This window comes from Meles meles, chromosome 14, assembly GCF_922984935.1.
Source record: "Meles meles chromosome 14, mMelMel3.1 paternal haplotype, whole genome shotgun sequence".
Lineage (NCBI taxonomy): Eukaryota > Metazoa > Chordata > Mammalia > Carnivora > Mustelidae > Meles > Meles meles.
Window position 1 is genome coordinate 13,118,018 of NC_060079.1, and position 13,973 is coordinate 13,131,990.

Below are 13,973 nucleotides of genomic sequence, written 5' to 3' on the forward strand. Positions count from 1 at the left end.
GCGAAGTGTCTCTCTGGGTTGTGTGAGTTGTTCTAGCAAATTATTGAAACTGAAGTGGAGATTTTGGAACCCCAGATTTATAACCTATCAGTCAGAAATATAGGTGACCCTGAACTTGCAATTGGTATCTGAACTGGGGGCAGTCTGTGGGAGACTTTTCCCCTACAGGATCTGACACCTACTCCAGGAGGAGGATGCCACTCAACTATTGTCAGAGGCTAGAGATACCGTGTTGCAAAAGACACCAAATATTTGATACCAAGATTGAAAAAAACCTAACAGCTGCCAGCATGATGTCCCTGACTTGGTGTCCTGCCATTTGCCACTCTCTTTATTGACTCCTGTGAATTTTTTTCCAATTCTTCTGTGATTCCTTCTAAACCTGTATTTCAGCCACCGACACTTCTCTCTAGGTTCCAGTCCTCCCATCTATCTGCTTACGGAAAGTTTCTATTTAGATGGCCCACTCTTGCCTCAAATACACTTTGTCAGAAAACCAAAATCTTTTAAATCCATGTGTTCTTTTTCCTTGCTTACGTCACTATGGTACTTAGTGACTAGGATTCCAAACTTCAGAATCATGGCTAATTCCTTCCAGCTAATCCTAAATCTTTTCTGATTTATCCTTCATGACAACTCTTGCATTCGCGTTCCTTTCTAATTCTGCAGCCCGCGCTCGAGTTCAGCTCCTTTTTGGGTTATGTCTGGACTGTTGCAATAGTCTTCAACCCGCCTCACTGCTATCTGTCTGTGTGCATCCTGGACTCTGCCACCAGAGTCTTCTTAATGGGCTGGCTCTGTGACTGTCAGCCTCTCAACAATGCAATGGTTTCCTCCTGACTGTCAGAGAAGGTACACCTTTGCAAGCCTGCTGTTCAAGGCCTCGCCATCTTGTTTCAACAAATTTACTCTGTCCTAGCATTGTATAGTCTCTGATTCAACCTCAAACATTTAAACAAACTAAGAAATGTTACCATGCATTTCTGCACAATAGAAGATGTTGATTTCAATCTTTCAGAGGTCATTTAAATTCAATGCCTGCAATATGTCTCCTTGCATCTCTTCTCTTCCATGACTACTGCTCCCATTTGAATTTGCCCCCACTCTCAGCCAACCCCTGAGTGCTTTAGTGAGTCCCGCCACCTCCCTCAGCAGAGACAGCCCGCAACCCAAGATTTGAAGTTTCCTTCTTTCTTTTCTTTCATTTCAAATCCCTCCAAAAGTAGATGTCACAAGGCAGGAAAACATAAAAAACAGGACTTGCCTACGCTTGAAAGCCATTGACAATTTAATTTAAGCCAAATATTCCAACATCCACTTGACTTAAAGTTACAGAAATGCTATTTCTGAAAATCGTATTTTCATTTGTGTAAGACATTATTGTGCGAAGCTATTTTATTGTTAAAGTTAGGGAATTACAAAGGAAGTATGTTTTTAGAAATAAAGAGACAAAAATTTGCTTCTATTTTGGATCTTTTTCTATTAAAACAAATGATGTCTGTATCTCTAAGCCAAATATTTCTCTTGTTGATTAATGAGAAGTCCTCAGGGCCCTGTGGCCTCCTTTTGTGGGGGTCTGGTCAGCTCTACCCTCTCTTCCCAGAGACTTGAGGCTTCGCCAGGACAGGGCTCTCCAGGGCTTGCTACTCTCCTCTCCAGACAGCTTCCTATCTGTTCCCCCTGATGCCATCTTTGTGTGCTACCAGTACAGTTTCTGACATGATCACCTGTAGCCACATTAGTCTATTATCCCTCTTGCAAATATTCTCTCACTTCACTGACTTTATGTCTTTTTCTTCCCCACTCCTTTTCCATTTCTTCCGGTTTGGATCCTTCCCTCATTTCATGGTCTCTATTCAAATCCTACCTTCTTCCTGAAACCATCCTTGATTATCCAACCCAGAAGTTTTTCCCAAGGACACTCAAAACTGTTCGATTCATCTGGACTTCTCCTCTAGCTGCCTTGTTCAGCAATTATTTTCATGGTTACTTGATAAATAGTAAAGAGTTGTATAAAGGTCAGTTACAGAGACTTTTTGTGATCTTTTCTTTGTAGATAAATGGTAAGTTTCTGAAGGGCAGAGCCTGAGTTCTGAGAACTGAACCTTGCCCATACCCCCTAGCGTCTAGCATAGCATCTCTTCAGAGCAGACGCTGGGGTGGTGGAAGATGGGGGCTCAAGGGGGAGTGGATGCTGAACAGTGCCCCGCTGTATGCAGCTCTCCTCTATTCTAGCCCTGAGGACTGCACCCTGTACCCTGCAGGGAAACCCGAGTGGAGATGACTATTCCCTGTTGCTGGAGGCCTTTGACTGCTGGTGCATGGCTCTCCAGCAGGCACCTCTACTACAACAATGACTGTGAAGGAGAACTTGAGTTGAGACAGCAGGCAGCCTGAGATCACAGACAATGAAGCACAACTGACCTGGAGGGTCGCCTGGGCCAGCAGCAGACTTGGCAGGACCAAGAAGGCCTTGGTAATTGTAAGCCACTGAAATTTTTGAGTTGTCTGTTACCACAATATAACTTGGCCCATCTAACTGATACTTACTTTAAATTCCTGACGATTAAGGGTTTAATTAGGTAACTGGAAACCAAAGTGGAGTCCTTGGAAATCTGGGGCTTCCAATGCAACAAATCTAAAACTAAACAGGGCAAGAGAAAGGGTTTTGGAATCAGACCAGGGTTTGAGTCCTGGCACCCATGCTTTACAAGTTACATGTCCCGAATGGGTGGTTTTCAAATCTTTTGGTCCCAGGACCCCTGTATACTCTTAAAAATTATTGAGGACCCTGAAGAACTTTTGTTTATGTGGATCATATCTATGAATATTTGCTGTAATAGATATGAGACCCAAGAAACGTAAACATATTAATAGATAAAAAGCAACAATACTTAACCCATCATTTGTTGATCTGTCTTTAGATAAATAACTATATTTTCCAAAAGAAGAAACTAGGGAGAAGAGTGTTGTTATTTCACATTTTTGTAAATTCTTTAATGTTTATTTTAATAGAAAATGAGTGGATTTTTTTCATACTTGTTTTTTAATTTTGTCTGGTGGGATATATTGTCTTGGATGAGTTAAGCAAAAAGAGACACAGTAAGCAAAGAGACACCGTTGAAAAATGGAGGGATCTTAAATAATCTTTTCATTTACTTGCAGACACTCTTTGGTACTACACCAAAACTTGAGATGTTTGGGAGTTTCTTAAACATTCATTGTAAGGGGTGCCTGGGTGGCTCAGTGGGTTAAAGCCTCTGTCTTCAGCTCAGGTCATGATCTCAGGGTCCTGGGATTGAGCCCCACATTGGGCTCTCTGCCTACTTGTGATCTCGTCTGTCAAAGAAGAAAAAAAATCTTAAAAAAAAAAAAAGACATTCATTGTAACATGGAATCTGAAGCCATTATCAGTGAACTTTTGGACTGTGTTACATTAAACCCCATTGGCCTATCTTTCACTTTGAATAGAACTTTCTAAAACCCATTCATGATTTTGTAATATCGCATACAGGTCATTTGGAGAATATCATTTCATGGAAATATGCAGGTCTTCCAAATGTTGACACATGTCAGTGTGTGATATCAAAAAAAAAAATTTATTTCTTACCACCACTTTTGATTTCATGGAAAAGTTTTTAAGGATTGGGAAGCTATTAAGCTCATGGCTGCAGATACAAGTTTTCCAAAACTCAAGTTTCATGTCGAAGCTTGAGTTTTACTGTTGGCAACAAATATCATCAATTGGGGCGCCTGGGTGGCTCAGTGGGTTAAAGTCTCTGCCTTGGGCTCAGGTCATGACCTCAGGGTCCTAGGATCCAGCCCCACATCTGGCTCTCTGCTCAGCAGGGAGCCTGCTTCCCAGCCTTCCTCTCTGCCTACTTGTGATCTCTTGTCTGTCAAATAAATAATTAAAATTTATTTAAAAAAATACCATCAATTGTTTTTCTTGAAGTGCCAGGCTCACTTGGTTTATTTTTGAGAAACATTGGCCTAGTCCCTAAGGTTGAATAGCCACAGTTGGTCAGTCTATCCACGAAAAATGGTGTAAGAAGAGCAGCTAGTTCAGCTTGCAACCTAAGCAATCACACACATGCTTTTTCTTGAGAGGACGTTCTAGTTTGATATACAGAAGTACTTTCAGGCCACACCTCAGTTTCGCCACACAAAATATCAAAAAGATAGGTACTCGGTATAATTTCAGAAAATGAGTAATTTTCTTCATTAAGCAGTAACTTGGCTTTTATGTTGTTGTTGCCGCTGCCTTGATGAGTGCTTAAGCAATAACCCTTTGACCCACCCTGCTTTTTGCACCAGTGGTGGAAACAGAGAAAAAAGCAAATAATATTTCAGTATCGTTCCAAAAATTTTGAGAATTGAATGAAATACTGCCTCAAGAATTGAATAAAATATTATTTAACAAGAAGTAATGCATGTAAAGCCCTTAGTAGAGTGCCCCGTATACACAAGTTTATTACACATTAGCTATTATTATTCATCTATTGATTTTATAAGGGTATAGCTGTCATTAATAATGGTAGTACTGGGGGCGCCTGGGTGGCTCAGTGGGTTAAGCCGCTGCCTTCGGCTCAGGTCATGATCTCAGGGTTCTGGGATCGAGTCCCGCATCAGGCTCTCCGCTCAGCGGGGAGCCTGCCTCTCTGTCTACTAGTGATCTCTGTCAAATAAATAAATAAAATCTTAAAAAAAAAATAATGGTAGTACTGATAATCTTCTGTTTTTCCCTGCCAACTCCCTCCCCGGCAGATCTGCATTTTAGTTCATTGCTCCTTCTGTGGTCTCTTTGTTCCAGCTGATATCTGTTCACCCACAAGAACTGTACTATTGATCTGACCTCTATTGTGCCTTCATAGTGATCCCTTCTCTTCCTGCTACTTCCGTCTTGGTTAAAGAGCATGACTTTGTGGAAAGAAACTGCCACCAAAGGCAGTTCTGTCTGTTGGTGTTTGACCTGCTTAAGACTCAGTTTACTACCCTAAAGTGGGAATGAGAATTGTCCTTTTATATACATTTCTTTGGAGGGTTAAATGAAGTAACATATTTGAAACTTAACATATTTGAAACTGACTCAGTGCTCAACTATGGTGTGTGTTCCACACATCTTAGTTTCCCTTTCTTCATCATATTCTCATGATATTGTTTTGTTTTCTGTTTTTTTTTTTAAGTTTTTATTTTACTTCCAGTTAGTTAACATACAGCATTAATATTGGTTTCCGGCATACCATGCCGGCATACCAATGTTTTATAACCATTCTTGCCTCTTTTCCTTCCCCTCTCCAATTAATCCAAAATGCTACCATTGAATTACTTTTTTCCCAGCCGAGCTCTTTCAGGAAATCAGTACCCAGCACACATGAACTGGGGACATATTATGTACTGGGTTTTCTGATAGCGGTTGCAGACTTAGGACAAAAGATACGCCTTGAGAGCTTCAGTCTCACAGTGGAGGGTTTTGTCATCACTGCCGAAGCATCTTTCCCATCTCTCCACTGCCCTCCCTGAGGGACTCACGTGGCATTTAAAGTCCTCCTCAAGGTGGCCCAAACTGGGTTCTCCTTCATATTTCTTATGTGCTTGTCAAACTGAACTCAACAGTCTTTGAAGCTCCCAGGTTCCATGTGACTGTACCCCCTGTCCACTCTGTTGGAATGCCCTTTTCACCTCCAGCTGTGGATAGCCCGTCTGTTCCCTAACCCCCAGGTCACTTCCCCCCATGTGTGAGACCTTTTCTGGTCCCCCACAGGGATGAGCTGTCCTTCTCCCTGCACTTCTGTCGTACTTTGTTCAAATGCTTCTTAGTTAGGGTATTTGCCATATTCTACATGAGCTCATGGCATTAATGCATATCTTGGTCCTCTCAGTGGGACTGTGATCTCCCCAGGAAATGTATTTCTCTTCCCAACTTCAGTAAGTCATGTGAAGGCCTCATACCTGTAGTTACTCTCGACATGTTTATTGATGGAGAAATGAAAAACAATTTTTATTCATTTTGTCAAGTTTATTTTTTTTAAAGATTTTATTTATTTATTTGAGAGATAGAGATCACAAGTAGGCAGAGAGGCAGGCAGAGAGAGAGAGAGGAGGAAGCAGGCTCACCGCTGAGCAGAGAGCCCGATGTGGGGCTCGATCCCAGGACCCTGGGATCATGACCTGAGCCGAAGGCAGAAGCTTTAACCCACTGAGCCACCCAGGCGCCCCTTTGTCAAGTTTATTAACCAGGATCCTACACCTGAAAGCAGCTATGGTAAAATAAAGAACTGCTTACTACCAACAGCACCAAAAACACCAATACATTTTGTGTAAGCTGCTAGGCAGTCATGGCCCAGAGCTTCTGCTCTTTAAGAATAGTCTTAGTAAAAGCACAACATAACTTTCTATTTATGTATGTATGCATGTATATATGTATGTCTTCTTCATTTTCTTTCATTACTTTCTGGTAGTTTCCAACATACAGGTCTTTCATCTCCTTGGTTAAATTTGTCCCTAGGTATTTTATTGTTTTTAATGCAATTGTAGATGGGATTGTTTCTTTCTCTTTCTGATAGTTAATTATTAGTATACAGAAACACAACAGATTTTTGTGTACTTATTTTGTATCATGCAACCTTACTGAATTTGTTTTATTAGTTCTAAGTTGTCTGATGGAGTTTTTAGGGTTTTCTATTTTTAATATCATGTCATATGGAAATAGAGCAGATCCCACTGTTGGTGGGAATGTAAACGGATGCAGCCACTCTGGGAAACAATATGGAGGTTTCTCAAAAAAATTGAAAATGGATGAAAGACCCAAATGTGAGGTAGGAATCCACCAAAATCTTAGCGAACACAGGCAGCAGTCTCTTTGACCTTGGCCGCAGCAATCTCTTGCTAGACACATCTCCAGAGACAAGGGAAACAAAAGTAAAAATGAACTGTTGGGGCTTCATCAAAATAAAAAGCTTTTGCACAGTAAAGGAAACAATAAAACTAAAAGGAAACCTACAGAATGGGAGAAGATATTGGCAAATTACATGTCAGAAAAAGGGCTAGTATCCAAAATCTATAAAGAACTCATTAAACTTAATACCCCCAAAACAAAAAATCCAATCAAGATATGGGCCGAAGACATGGACAGACATTTCTTCAAACAAGACACACAAATGGCCAACAGACACATGAAAAAATGCTCAACATCGCTCACCATCAGGGAAATACAAATCAAAACACAATGGGATGCCATCTCACACTGGTCAGAATGGCTAAAATTAACCATTCAGAAAACAACAGATATTGGTGAGGATTTGGAGAAAGGGGAACCCTCTTGCTCTGTTGGTGGGAATGCAAACTGGTGTAGTGACTCTCTAAAACAGTATGGGGTTTCCTCAAAAAGTAAAAAATAGAACAACCCTACAACCCAGCAATAGCAATACTAGGTATTTATCCAAAGGACACAAAAGTAGTGATTCAAAGGGGCCCCTGCACCCCAGTGTTCATAGCAGCAATGTCCACAATAGCCAAACTATGGTAAGAGCCCAGATGTCCATCAACAGATCAATAGATAAAGAAAATGTGATATATACATACAACGGAATATTACTCAGCCATCAAAAAGAATGAAATCTTGCCATTTGCAATGACATGGATGAACTAGAGAGTATTATGCTAAGTGAAATAAGTTAGTCAGAGAAAGACAATCACTATATGATATCACTCATCTGTGGAATTTAAGAAACAAAACAGATGAACATACGGGAAGGGAAGGAAAAATAAGATAAAACCAGAGAGGGAAGCAAAACATAAGTCTCTTAACTATAGGGAACAAACAAGATTAGTGGAAGGGAAGTGTGTGGGGGGATGGGGTAACCGGGTGATGGGCATTAAGGAGGGCACTTGATGTAATGAGTACGGGGTGTTATATGCAACTAATGAATCACTAAATTCTACCCCAGAAACTTATAGTACACTATATGTTAACTAACTAGAATTAAAATTAAAAAAAAAAAAAAAGTAAAAATAGAACTACAATATGATCCAGCAACTCTGCTTCTGGATATTTATTTGAAGGAAATGAAAACCAGTTTGAAAAGATACCTGCACCCCAATGTTCACTGCAGCATCATTTACAACAGTCAAGATATGGAAAAAACCTAAGGGCCCGTCAATGAATGAATGGATAAAGGAAAAAAAAAAAAAGGAATATTATTCAGCCATGAAAAAGAATAATCTTACCATTGGCAACAAAATGTATGGACCTTGAAGGCATTATGCTAAGTAAATAAGTCAGAGAATGACAAATGCTATATGATCTTTCTTATATGCAGAAACTAATATATATATATATATAAGCAAATTCATAGATGCAGAAAATAGATTGGTTCCCAGAGGCAGGGAGACAGAGGGTAGGAGAAATGGGGGAATTATGTGTTTGTTTTAGATTTAAATAAATTGAGTAATAATAAAAGGGAATGGCTTACAGAGGGGAGATCAAATATACTTAAATTGCATTTAAAAAAGTGAAATAGAGATACTTCCTATTGCTCCTATTGATTCACCTATTAGGAGCAATTCCTGAATTTTACTGAGAACAGGAGGATATGTGATTCTGGAAAGGAGAACAAATAGTCAAATGGATGATCTATTTCTGATCAGAAGTTTTTAAGAGGTAGCTTTTTTTTTTTTTTTTTTTTGCATTTCTGGGCTTGTCCTGAGGCCTGCAAGGTGGTAGCTTTTGTTTAATTTCCTGGCTCTTGGTTCAGAGCTGTTAGTTTGTGAGAATCCTGTGGTTAAGCCTCTTTGGGTAAACGTCTTGTTGGAAAGTCTGGCTTGATGGGTTTTACCTATGGCTTTTGAATAGCTTTGGAAGAAAAGTGAGAGCAGCTCCTCCAGGGTGTTGGAGAGACCAACTTATTTGTGTTAGCAGAGCCTTCCTCCTGGGCCCTCCTGAGCACCGGCTGCAGAGCCAAGCTGTGGTCCCTGGATCTACCTTGAGCCATGAAGGTTCCTGCTGTGTGTCTTGTCCTTTCTTTCCCTCCCTCCCTCCTTTCTTCTTACCTTCCTTCGTTTCTCTGTCTTTCTTTCTCCTTTTAAGATTTTATTTATTTGAGAGATAGAAAGCATGCATGAGCAAGGGGGAAAGGCGGAGGGAGGAGAAGCAGATGCCCCGCTGAGCAGGGAGCCTGACATGGGGCTCCATCCCAGGACCCCGAGGTCGTGACCCAAACTCAAGGCAGATGCTTAACTGACTGAGCCACCCAGGAGCCCCAGGAACTTTTTTTTTTTTTTTTTAAAGATTTACTTATTTATTTGAGAGAGAGAGTGCATATGCTTGCAGGGGGAGGGGCAGAGGGAGAGAATCTTAAAGCCGACTCCCTGCTGAGCGTGGAACCCAGCCTAGCCCAACAGAGCCTAACACGGGGCTTGATCCCACAACCCATGAGACCATGACCTGAGCTGAAACCAAGACATAACAGGCCCTCCTTCCTCAAAAAAGGGGACTCCTAATAAATAAAATGGAAAAAAAAAAAAAAGGGGACTCCTCCCTCCACCCCTGCACAGGGGAGGGACCTACTTTCAGGGGCCAGGATAGGGGTAGCATCTGAAATCAAGATGAGAGAACCCCAGGAAGAGAGGGCGAAGGCCTGCTCTTTTTTTCAGATCCTAATCTTAGAGTTTAAGAGATTTATTTTTCCCCATTGAAAGCTGTCCCCTTACAGTTGGTGTTTCAGATGGCAAGCGATGCCTCACCACGAATCTGTTAGTGTCCTCCCGGGCACATTTTGTTCCAGGAAGCTCTCAACCTGTGTTTGGGAGAGGAACTCCCAGGAAGTCCATTTATCATATGACCAGAGTAAGTGAAAGGTAATCCTTTTTAAAATTTGAGTTATGGAGCTTCGAAATGTGCCATTTATCTATGTCTGCTGTGGAACGCGGGGACATTAGGGCAGGTTTGTTCCTTAAACAGAGTGTGCTCTCTATTGTCTTTAGGGCTCCATACCCCACACCCTGTTCCAGCGCACAAAATACTCTCCTATGGTGAATTCTGCTGAAAACGCTGACGGAGCACCTGGAGTTCCTTGTTACCAAACATTAAGTATGTCTTTGAACACATGCATGGTTCAATTAAGCAAGGTGCTTAATTATTAGGCTTCTGCATCTATGTAAACACGCTTTTGTTTAATATTCGATATCAAATATATTTGAGGAATATTTTTTGGGAAGAAAGCTAAACAGCTTGGAAACTGGAAAACTTCTAGAACTCTTCACCAGGCAGGTACATTTTAGAAGATGAAAGGGATCAATGCGGTCAACCATAAACTGGAAGAAAAAAAATGAAAGAATTCTTAGATTTCTCTTCCCTTTGTATAAAAATAGTGTGACATGTAGCCACAAACCCTGGCTGAATGGAACAAGATGGCACTATTTGCATTCACAGAAAATGGGTAACACACAAGTTATTTAGTTCCCAGTTTTAAGAAGTCTGTGTAAACCAGAGAGAGAAAACCCATAGCCTCCAAGCTTCCTTTTAAAACCCTTGCTGCACATGTTGAACTGACAAATGACAGTATCCTAACATATTCAAGGTTAAACCCCTGAATGATCTTCACATTTACTTATTTAAGATTTTTTATTTTGCAGAGAGAGAGCGAGAGCGAGAGCGCACAAACAGGGGGAGTGGCAAAGGGAGAGGGAGAAGCAGGCTCCTTGCTCAATCCCAGGACCTGGAGATCATGACATGAGCCAAGGTAGATGCTTAATGACTGAGCCACCCAGGTGCCCCTGGCCTTCTCGTTTATAAGGCTCAAGACAATAAACATTTATTCAGCATCTGCTTTGCTATTAGCCCAGCATCTTACTTGTATTCCTGCCACCTGACACTGGTCTTCATTTCACATTTAGGAAGTCAGTGAACGTTGCACATCCATGTGGAAGACGCTGGTGTTGGTACGTGCTTAGCGCAATCCCAGGCACAGAATAGGCACCCAGAAAACATGAAGTATGAATGAGAACAAGGACACAGCCTTCACGAGGTCATGATCTAATCTCAGGTAAGTGATGGGCACTTAGTCCCATTTACCTTCTAAGAGAGAGACATGAGTCAAGGCTTTGGCGGAGGCAGGAAGCACTGAAGAACCATTAGAGGGTACTGCTTTTCCCCTCTGCCCACCACATAACTTAGTGGGGCCAGCCTCTGCCAGAGCTACCACATCTCCTGGCTGGGGAGGGAGCCCCTGGACAGTCCCATAGGGACAAGAGGGACTCTCCACATGAGGTCACTCGACTTCTCTGTATTCCAATTTAATTAATTTTTATGGGACGTTTTGAATAAAACACAACCCCCTCTTCCATTATGGTGAACACTTAAAATTACATTTATATGAAATTACATTTACGCTAACTTCTATTGAAAGCCAAATTCCAGGCTTAAGCTATTGGCCAAATCCCATTAAAAAAAAGAGGATATTAAGTAAATTAGTTGAGCTGATTAAAAACACCTTCATCAACGTAGAACACGGGTGCCAACAATATTAAGAGTTGAATTATTGATTTCTTTTTAAATAGCAGATGGTACATTAGGAGGGAGGAAAAGCGACTAGGCTTCCTTTCTCCTCCCTTCCCCGCCCCCCCCCCACCCCCGTCCCTTTCTTTGGGAGTAAGGAGGGGACCCACTGATCGACTCCAGGAGAGCCGGGAGAGGGAGGTGAAGGAGTAAGGTGGGAGGACAGGAAGGTAGAAGATGGGGCCTAGGTAAGGGAGAAGGAAAAAAAGGAGTGGAGACTAATGGCCGCAGGGAGCGGGGGCCACAAGTCTGGAAGAGGGTCGCTGTCCTAGTGAAGGTGCAGTCATCTCTACCCTCGCCCAGCGGCGGGACCCCAGGCACGGCTGGGAGCCAGGCGGGCGCTGGAACTGGCACGAGGACGCTCCCGAAGTCGGCCGCCAGAGGGCGCGGCCGGAGCCGGCGCGGCGGAGCCCGAGGAGGGAGGAGGGGAGCCGGCGGAGAAGGGTCAGCCGCGGCGGCACGGGCGACAGCGGCAGCCGCGCAGCTCGGCTCCCCGCGAGTCTCCCGTCCCCGCGCCCCACTAGGGCGCGCAGCTCCTGCCGCCGGGATGCTGTCGCCCGCTCGCCGCGGCCGCCGCCTCGCGCTCCCCGCACTGCTCTCGCTCCTCACCTGCTCACTGGGTAAGTAGCGGACGGCCCGGGCGCGCACGGGAGAGGCGTGGGCTTCTCGGGCGCTGCCGCCCGCGTCCCGCGTCCGCGCGCCGAAGGAGGTGCCGGGCGGCCCAGCCCTGCCCCGCGGGCGCCCGTGTCCCGCCGTCCCGTCCCCGCCGCGCCGGCGGCAGCGCCCTCTCGCGGCGTCCGGGTGGGGACCCGGCTCTCCCGGACCCCGGGGCTCGGCGCGCCCGGCCCCTTTCGGCTCGCCGGGTCCCGCCGCCGCCCCGGCCCCGCTCGCGTCTGCCCGCCTCCTTCCGCCAGGAGCTGGCGGCCGGCCGAGCCGGGAGGGCGAGGCGCTCACCCCCACAGGAAGCGCTGAGTAAATGTGCAACTGCAAGAAACTTTGAGAGCGGGGAAGCGGCGGCCGCGGTCCCGCCCCCCTGCCTTCCGCCCGCGTCCCGCCTGCCCCGCAAGCCCCACACGCCCCGCGCGGGCGCCACCGAAGGGAGGCGGGCGGGCCCGGCGGCCCTCTCGCCCTGCACCTCCGCACGGGGCAGCCGGCGGCTAGGGACCGCACCCCCAGACCCAGATCCGCGCGCCCGGCAGGGGCTCTCTGCGGGGGTCTTCCGGCCGTGCCCGGGTCTCCAGCGCTGACATGCCAACTTGGCACCAGCCCTTCTGATCATTCCTAGGTTAGGAAGGGAGGGTCGGGGTGCCTGGCCGGGCCTTCAGTGGGTGCAGTGTGGCGTGGCGGAGGCGGTGGGGACATTCCCCAATCTTGGATCTTTAAGGGGGAAAATTAGAGAACACTTCTGGGAACAGTGCTTGTCGGATTTGCTGCTGCCTGTAATGCCCCTTTCCTTTTTTTTCTTCCGTTCTCACAGGAGCATTTTCTCCCTTTTATCGTAAAATGATGTGGCAAAGTTAAAAAAAAAATCGTCCTGATTGACATATATGGTGAGATTTGTTCAAATTTGAAAGGTTGGGGGAAAATGACTCCCTTTTCAGTATTCTCGGGGTTATTGTCCTCTAACCCGGATTTTGTGTTTGCAGTCTGTTAAAAGGCAGTAATTTCAGATTTTTAGAAATGGCAGAATAGTGCAATTTAGGAAGAGACGTAGCGTTATTGCACATTGCTTTTTGGTAGCCCACTGGAACCTGTACAGCTCGTTTTTATTTGAATTTAAACTCTCCGAATGAGGACGTTATTTGCGTACCCTTGGCTTTTCTATAGGTGCTCAGTAAGTGTGGGAAAATCGAGGGAGATTAATTGTTAATTAATTGTTCACATGCATGATTAAGTAAGCAACAATGTAATTAAAAATGTTGGGACACCTTGGGCACAGAGAGCTATAATTGACGGTGGGGAGCAACTGAATGTGGAGGAGATCTGCTTTAGTGGAAGAAAGAATGCATCGCTGGGAGGGGGGCAACCCGGGGAGAAGGGGAGGTTGGAGGGGTGGGAAATTGACTAGGTGACTCTTGGCTACATCAGTTGGCTTGCTGCCTGGAAGTTTTGCACCTAACCAAATAGGGTGGGTGGTAGCTGAAATTGGCATTCTATTTATAGCACTGCACTTTATAATGGTGTACTGGGGATATAATATTTGTACATAATATATTCAATGTAGGGGCTGAAATACATTTGTATTTCTGTGTGTGTCTATTTTTTACTGCACTTAAGGGAATATCTGTACTGTCCAAACTTGATAACACATTAAAGGACAGTCAGAATGAAGCAAAATGTCAACACATTTTTAGAGATGTCTATTAACATTGTGAAGTTGTCAGATAAGCACAATAAATAAGACATAAAACCTATT

The 13,973-nt window shown here is 44.2% G+C and overlaps 1 protein-coding gene across 2 annotated transcripts in view; it reads left to right on the top strand.

Annotated features, from left to right (window-relative positions):
* The first annotated feature begins 11,698 nt into the window (after positions 1-11,698).
* Positions 11,699-13,973, top strand: part of B3GLCT (beta 3-glucosyltransferase) — a 125,769-nt gene continuing 123,494 nt past the window's right edge. The window contains exon 1 of one of the 2 annotated variants that reach the window (XM_045978237.1): positions 11,699-12,177. In XM_045978237.1, coding sequence (XP_045834193.1) covers positions 12,105-12,177 — 73 coding nt within the window. In that variant the 5' untranslated portion in view covers positions 11,699-12,104. The remainder of the gene's footprint in view (positions 12,178-13,973) is intronic. The other variant, XM_045978236.1, reaches the window with a different exon arrangement.